Raw genomic sequence first — 7,371 nt, 5'->3', positions numbered from 1 at the left:
GAGGGTGGAGGGAGCAGGAATCTGTATTTTTAGCAAGGCCTCCAGGCCTTGACACAGAGAAATCCAGAATTGGGTATCTGGCTGTCACGTCTATCTGGAGGCAAACGCCTTTTCTTCACATTCTCCCTCTGCCTCAGCCTAAGTCTTAAAAAATAAAGGCAACAAGTAAATAAAGACAGTTTTCAAGATATTCATGGAATGACTTTTTTTTTTTTTTACATTTTTTTCAACTAGTTAGGACAAAACATTACAACGATTGACTTCTTTCATTTAGTTACATAAATAAAATTTTATAAATATCTCTTTATAAACAATATAAATAGCTTTACAACATAAATACATTTATGCATGACATGAATTTACAAACAGCAATGTTTTACAGCTGGTTCTGTCAGTCTCTTAAAAACTGTCCCTTGTCATCAAGTCGGTGTAGTGTGTGTGTTTCATGTATATAATATATATATAATATATAACTTTTATTTTCATTAAAAAAAAAACAAATAATAAAATCACAACCCCCTCCCCAAATAATAATAAAACAGCTGGTGTTGTGTATTCCCAGTACCAGGAAAAAAAGAAAGAAAGAAATGTAAAAGCCACATTGCGTTGGAGGTGTTTCCAGATGCTGGAGCTGATGACCAAAGGTGACCTCAGCACAACGGAGCCAGTTCCCAATCCTGAAACACAGAGTGAACACAGACGCTCAGTTCTGGCCCCTTAGCTGAGAAATCCTAGCAGGCAGGGTGGTTCTAGAAGCTTTCCTCCCCTTCCCCCAGCAGCTTGAGGGATGTCCCCCGACCTCCACAACCCCCAACCCACCAGGCCTTCCTGCAGACGGGAGGGGCCTCCCACTACACACTCCCCAGGCCCCTTCTGCTTTGCTGCCCCAGCACAGGTGGAACCAGAGTGTCTGCAGCCCTCCTTTTTCCCCCAGTCTAACCACAGGCCTTGCCCTTGGCACTCAGGGAGGCGCAGTGAGAGAAAGAGAATGGAAAATCCCCCATCCTTTTTGCTACAACACAAACCCTCAGTCAGTGCTCGCCCTGGGTTCGTGTGTCTGAGTGACTGTGGATGGAAGGAGAAGGGAGACATCTCAGGATCAGGCATCCTGGGCTCAAATCTCTACTCTGACATTGACTCCCCGGATGACCCTGGATAGCTGGGAGTGTTCACCCATAAAATAGGATAATAGCCACCTCCCAGGGCTGGCTTTTGGATTCAACAGGGAGCCTCGGATTGGGCATCGGCAGTGTCTGGGTCACAGCCACCACCCAGTAAACAGCACCTCCTTCCTTAGCTGGTTGTGCAGAGGAAAGGGTGTGGGTCCAGGTCCCCTTCAGAAGCAGAGGAAATGGTGTCTCACACCAGCCTTGGGGAAATGCATAGTCATGGGCTCTGGGTTGAGCATTGTCAGGGAAAACTCCCTGCTAATGGGTGTGTGGGTGCCCTGGGGCCCAAGGAAGGTAGCCTTCTGGGGCATTCAGTGCCCTCCCAAAGGACAGCATGCACAGGGGGGACCTGGGCCAGAATGGCTTGATGAACCCTCCCCCACTCCCTTCTCTGGCTCTGCCATGAGTTTACACAGATGACAGCTGTCTGTGATGTTGCTGGGCCCCAGGGGCAAAGTATTCATTCAGGTTTCACCCACAGCTGGTCTCTGTCATTAGCATTTTACAATCAACACCTAGAACCATCAGCGACCATCATTATGGTGGCTTAGAGCCCAAGTCACCCCCTGCGTGGAGAAACGACCACAACCTCAAAGAGTTTTCATTAATGTGACAAATATAAGCTGTCTTTCTCTTTAACCCCAGTGATATATCCTGGGCATCGCCACCAGCAGCCTGCAGGAAGGATGTTCTGCTCTCTCACTGGGAATGGGGGGCAGTGAGGGTAGCGTTTTTATTTTTCATTTAAGAAAACCCAAATAATAAATCCACACCCCCCTTCCCAAATAATAGTAAAACAGCTGGTGTTGGGCATAAGCCGGTGTTGAGGATGTTGATGATAAGTGTTCATCTATGCTGAGAGCTAGTAGGAGATTAATGAACCCCTGATCAAAGCCATCAAGAATTCTTAGCAATGTGGATTCCTCCTACACAGCATCTTTCACCACCCGTCTGGTCATCACTTGGTGACCACAGACAGCCAGGCCCAAGAACAAGGCCCCTGTGGGAATGCGCATTCCAGGTACAAACCCATGGAAGAGTCGCTAACATTTGTTCCGGTTCTAAAGTTTGAACTTGGTGCTTAAATCAAACTGAAAATTTGAGGCCTCAGACTCCGTCTCTTTGTTGTTTAGACAGGAGAGAAGAGAGGAAAGGCATTCCAAGGGTAGCTACTGAAGGCTGGTCCCCAAGTGTCAGAATCATTTTTCTCCCTGTGCAGGGGAGAGTCAAGATCACAGACAACTGCAGCCTTTGCAGAACTGGGGAGAAGCCCACAGCCGAGGGAGGTCTGGCTGCAAAGAGAGGAAGGGCACTGGTTAAAACCTAGGGCAGGTGGGAGTGGCCATGGGCTAGGGTGTGCTGGTTTCTCTGGTCATTGACAAATATTTCTGAGTCTGTATGGCCTGTAGTGGGCCCTAGAGTGCCTTAGGCCAGCACTTGGCCCTTAAGCTGTTCAATACAGGGAGGTGAATGGGTTCACAAACTGTGAAAAAGTGTTCTGTACTGTGAAAAAGAGACAGTGTGCTGGAGAGGCGCTCTTGTTTACCTCCGGGGGAAGACCCAACACTGACAAGGGTTTCTGGGGTGGAGACAGCAGCTTTCCCATAGCCTGGGATGGGACAGTCAAAGTGTGGGACAGGCAGTGGCAGCTGCTGAGCTGGAGGCAAGAAAGCGAGAAAGCCGAGTGAGCCTGATCCTAACGCACATGACTGTCAATGTCAGAGACTGGGATGCTGTTATTCAGTGGGCACAGGCAGGCGGCAGGAATAGAGAGGAGGGAAAGAGGAGAGGTGAGGCTCTCTGCAGCAGTAAATTACCACCATGCGGCACCCGGCAGGGGGTGACGGTAGGGCAGAGGTTTCCAGCCCTAGTGCGGGGTGAGATCCCACATCAGAAACGGAGCCCAGAGCACCGGTTGGGCGGGGGACAGGGTTGGTGAGGGACTCTGGGACATGTCGAGTTTGAGGGTGGGGCAAAAAATATTTAGTATCTTTCCTAGTCCCTGAAATAGTGCCACAAGCACTGAGATTCACCCCTGAAGCCACCGGGCTGCAGCTCCCTGGACAGACCAGTTTGCCCACTGCCTGGGTTTAGAGAAGGGACAGGACCCTGGACAGACCAGTTTGCCCACTGCCTGGGTTTAGAGAAGGGACAGGAATCGGAGTGCCCCAGGCAGAAGGGCGCCCTGACGGTGCCAACAGAGGGCTACTCTCGCTACAGGGGGCATGGTGGCCGGCAGATGATCAATGTCCCCTGGACTTGTGGGTATAACCTTCCTTCTCTGCTCCCACAAACCCATGATCTCCCCTCAATCCCCCCACCAGCTGGCCAGCTGGGGCCAGTACTGCTAGTTCAGCTAAGGTGCAGGGGTGGGAGAGACGCCACCAAGCCTGTTTCTGCTTCTCTAGAAGAAGCCTGGTGGGTTCAACCAGGCTGAGCCATTTCTGACCTTGCCAAAGTTCCCCGATCACTTTATCCTTCGCTTTCTTTGTCTGTAAAGGGGGATAATAAAGGGGGCGGCCGGCAAACGCCTGGCACAACTGGAGCAAAGCCGGGCCGGGCTGGGGCTGGGCGCGGGGTCGGCGGTACTCACCGCCGCCAGGGGGCGCCGCACTAACATCCCAGGCCGCTCATGGAGCCGATTCGGTCCAGCTTGAGGCCGAAGCAGCCCTTGGACAAGCCCTTCTTGTTGCCTCCTTTGTATTTGCGCGCGTTGGGGTGCTCGTGCAGAAGGCGGGCCCACGCTGCCCGCGACTTGGTGTCCACGCGCAGGTCCCGGAGCAGTCGCGATCGGTCGCCCTTGAGGTTGGCGCCCCCGCCTCCGGGAGCCTTGTCGCCCTTCTTCTGACCGCCGCCCGCAGCCTGCGGCTCGGCTAGCTCCTCTCCCGGCGGGTTTCGCGGGACCTGTCCGAAGAAAGAGCGGGCAGGTGAAGGGACGTGCGGCTGCAGCACGGGAGACTCTGATGCTCCAGCCCCACGCGCCCGCCGGCGCGGGGTGTCCCTCCTGAGCCCAGAGCCACCCCCACCGATGCCGGCCAGCTTGGCCCCGCATCCACCTGCCACGCGGCCACCTTCTCCGCTCCCTCTGGAAGCCCCCTGCCCTCCCCTCCTTTGCTGCTCGCCGGGCAGGCCACGCTGGGGCAGGGGGCTGCGCATGGGCCAGCGTTCTCCGGAGGCTGGGGGAGTGGACCCCCGAGTCCGCGCTTCGAGGGCTCCCCGGCTCTCGCCCACGCGCATCTCGGAGGAGAGAGCCGCCTGCCTTCCCTCTCTCCTGGGTCCTGCGCGCCGCATTCTCCAAGCCCTCAGTCTCCCAGGACTCTCTCAGGCTCGGCGTCCCCACGACAGCACCCACCTTCGGCGGCGCCCCGGGCTTGGCTTCGGAGGGCCGGAGTGACAGCAGCGTGAGCAGCAGGGCGCAGGCCAGCAGCTGGGAGAGATGCATGGTGCCGCTGGGGTCTAGGGGCGCAGACGGGCGGCAGCGAGGGCGCGCGGGTCGGCGGGCAGACCAGCAGGCTGGTGCGGAGCAAGCTATCTGGGGCTGCAGGGCGAGCAGGCTCCCAGTGCTGCGCGGCGCCGGCTGGGTGCGCTCTGAGCCCGTGACTCCGCTCGCGCCTTTATAATCCAACCTGCCGCTGATGTCATCCTCCCGCCCACCGGGCTGCCCGGGCCAATGACACCACGCACGCGGCCGCGCCGAGGGCCGGGAGGGGGCCGCGGGGGCTCCCCTCCCTTATCCCACCCCGGAGGGATCCCGCGGTCCGGCCGGCTGGCTCCAGGCTGCACTTGGAGCTGCAGAGCGGCGCGCACAGGGGAACTCCATTTGCAGCGAGCGCGCGTCCTGGCCTGATGAGCACCCGTGCGCCTGGTGCCCTGTGCACCCGCTGGGTCCTCACCACACTCACTCTACCTAGAAGGGATCTGTAGCTTTCTTTGCAGGTGCAAAGACAGGCTCAGAGGAATGAAATTACTTGCCCAAAGTAATACAGGCAGAAAGCTGGCGCTGCCCGAAATCCACGCAGCCCTGCTGGTCGCCAAACTCTTCCCTGGGCACCTGATAGCCGCGGGATGGGCATTGCAGCTCCGCCTCTCACCTGCTCGCCAGGGCGGGAGGGCAGACCACAGAGATGTCGTTAGGTTGGGGAGGTAGAGGATGGAGTTGGAGGACTGGGGTGGCAGGCAGAGGGAGAGCGGGGTTCGCCTGGGCCGCGGCGGGGAGCGCAAGTCTTCCACACTGGAGAGTGCAAGCCTGTCGCCAGCCTGAGTGTTTGAGCGCGAGGCGGGAACGAGGGGACTGCGAGCGCGGAACCAAGATATTCACGTTCATGCGTGTGCTCGGCGGCATCGTGTGCTCGCCAGTTATGGCTCTAGGTTCACGTTCAGCCGGTTTCAGCTACACAGAACGTCCCTGGGTCTGACTCCGCTGGTGAACTCCGTCTGTGGGAACAATGCGCACCTGACCTTGCCTGCACCCACGCGAGGATCCGCTGCTGGGGGAAGCCCGCTCCAGTATCCTGTGCACTTTCACAGGCTGGGGAGGGAGCTTCCTAACCAGCGGCCCAGTCCAGCCTCTGCCAGCCGTGACAGGTGGTCAACTTCCCACTGTTGACTGTAGAGAGGTCCTCGTGGCTCTCGGGACACGGCCACATATCCCTACCACTCACAAACTTGCTCTCCTTGCACTGGGCTTCTTGGTCCCTTGGGCACTAAGGAGTGTGGTGGGCACTTGGGCACTGCGGTGTGGGCCGCAGAGGCGGAGAGCCCAGATCCCCCAAAATGAGTGAGGTGCACGAATCTATGACTGGCTGCTGCTGAGCAGGACACAGGCTGGAGAGAGAACAAATGTTGCCGCAGGAGTGCAGTGGCTGTCCCCAGGCGTGAAGAGGGTTCCGTGGAGACAGTAGCCCAGACAAGCTTTTCCAGGGAGAGGAAGCTGTGCCTGAGGCAGGAAGGCGGCTGGAGTGAAGAAGGGTTTTGAGAACCAGGTTCCCTCCAGACCTCCCTCTTCCCTCCGTGGTAGTGAGCCTGGTCCCAGAGCTGCTAAGACAGCGGGGTCCTGGTCTGCTCTGTAGGCCCTTTTCTCAGGTTACCCCTTCCCACTCAAATACCCTGACTCACAACATTGGAGCAACCACTCCACAGGTCCTTTGGCTTAGGAAACAGCTAACACCTGAGGTCTGAGTTTGGGGCAGCAAAGTTTCCTGATCTCCAGGAAGATCCAGACATCAACAGGGCACCTTTTGTGGGTTCTGATGAGTTGACTCACCACCTCCACGCAGCCCGCCAATTCCTCTCTGGGCTAACACCCATAGAGTGGCATCACTCTTTCATTTGAGGAGAAAGGAAGAGAGGAACGAGAAGGTGGAGTAGGGAGGGGTATCCAGGTGGGCTGTGAAAGTTCCCTCAGCTTTTTGTCTGCTGTGCAAAGAAGGATGTTACTATTTGGAACTTCTCTAACACTTACTTTCTTCATACCTGTTTAAGGAGCCAGGCAGAGCCACACAGATTGACTCCAGAGTCAAGCACTGGGCTGGTTTCCAGGGGCCAGCAGTACATCCTCTAAGGCCTTATTAAGGGCATGTTGTTGTTCATGGCTGCTGTTCATGGCTGCTTCCTTCTGCCTGAACGTCCTTAGGCTGGTCCTTCCTGTCTTCTATGTTCCTAGATACATTCTCATCCAGATGATTGCCCAGTGACTATCTAGGTCTCCTCTCTGTTTGAGCTTTGAGGCTAAATTAGTAAAACGGACACCCCCAACCTACTGTGGCAGAGCCGATTCCCTGGACTCACCTTCCCCTCTTTGGAAGGGAAATCTGGTGAGCTGCCACTCCTGACCACTGGGAGGTGGTCATCTGCAGAGGGAGGCTTCCCCAGGGCAGGCTGTGGATCAGCTTCTACTTAGCTGGGGCCTGGGAGGTGGGGTGGGTAAGAGTCAGAGGCCCGGGCTGGAGGGACTGCCGGGAGGTGCGTCATCAGCACGTAACTGCCTTGGAGATGAAGATTTCCCCTCTCCCTTCGCTTTCCTTGCCTGGGGAACCGCAGAGGAGGCCCCTCTCTTCCTCCTGAGCCTAGATTTGGAACTCAGGCCCCTTCTTGATGCTTTTCCCTCATGAAGTCTGCTTCTTCTGCCCCCAGGCCTCAGGGGCATGGCCTGGGAAAGTTGAGCTCACTGAGCAGCTGAATATGAGCTATTCAAATCATTTTA

General features: G+C 56.2%; 1 protein-coding gene across 1 annotated transcript; it reads right to left on the bottom strand.

Moving 5' to 3' along the window:
• Nucleotides 1-269: 269 nt before the first annotated feature.
• NPPC (natriuretic peptide C) lies at nt 270-4,760 on the bottom strand. Its single transcript, XM_017886219.1, has 3 exons — nt 4,522-4,760; nt 3,763-4,073; nt 270-677 (listed from the first exon to the last, which is right to left on the bottom strand). The coding sequence occupies exons 1-2, from the start codon at nt 4,609-4,611 to the stop codon at nt 3,783-3,785; spliced, it is 381 nt and encodes a 126-aa protein (XP_017741708.1). The 5' UTR covers nt 4,612-4,760; the 3' UTR covers nt 270-677; nt 3,763-3,782.
• Nucleotides 4,761-7,371: the final 2,611 nt, after the last annotated feature.

Source organism: Rhinopithecus bieti, unplaced genomic scaffold (genome assembly GCF_001698545.2).
Source record: "Rhinopithecus bieti isolate Rb0 unplaced genomic scaffold, ASM169854v2 scaffold_13704, whole genome shotgun sequence".
NCBI classification, from domain to species: Eukaryota; Metazoa; Chordata; class Mammalia; order Primates; family Cercopithecidae; genus Rhinopithecus; species Rhinopithecus bieti.
This window is presented reverse-complemented; position numbering and strand designations above follow the sequence as displayed.

What these genes read in the sequence shown, in the direction of transcription:
- NPPC (XM_017886219.1), bottom strand. Translation starts at nt 4,611, where the DNA reads ATGCATCTCTCCCAGCTGCTGGCCTGCGCCCTGCTGCTCACGCTGCTG. An exon ending in AGCCCGGGGCGCCGCCGAAG is followed by an intron (nt 4,074 to 4,521) that starts GTGGGTGCTGTC and finishes TTCTTCGGACAG; the next exon opens with GTCCCGCGAAACCCGCCGGG.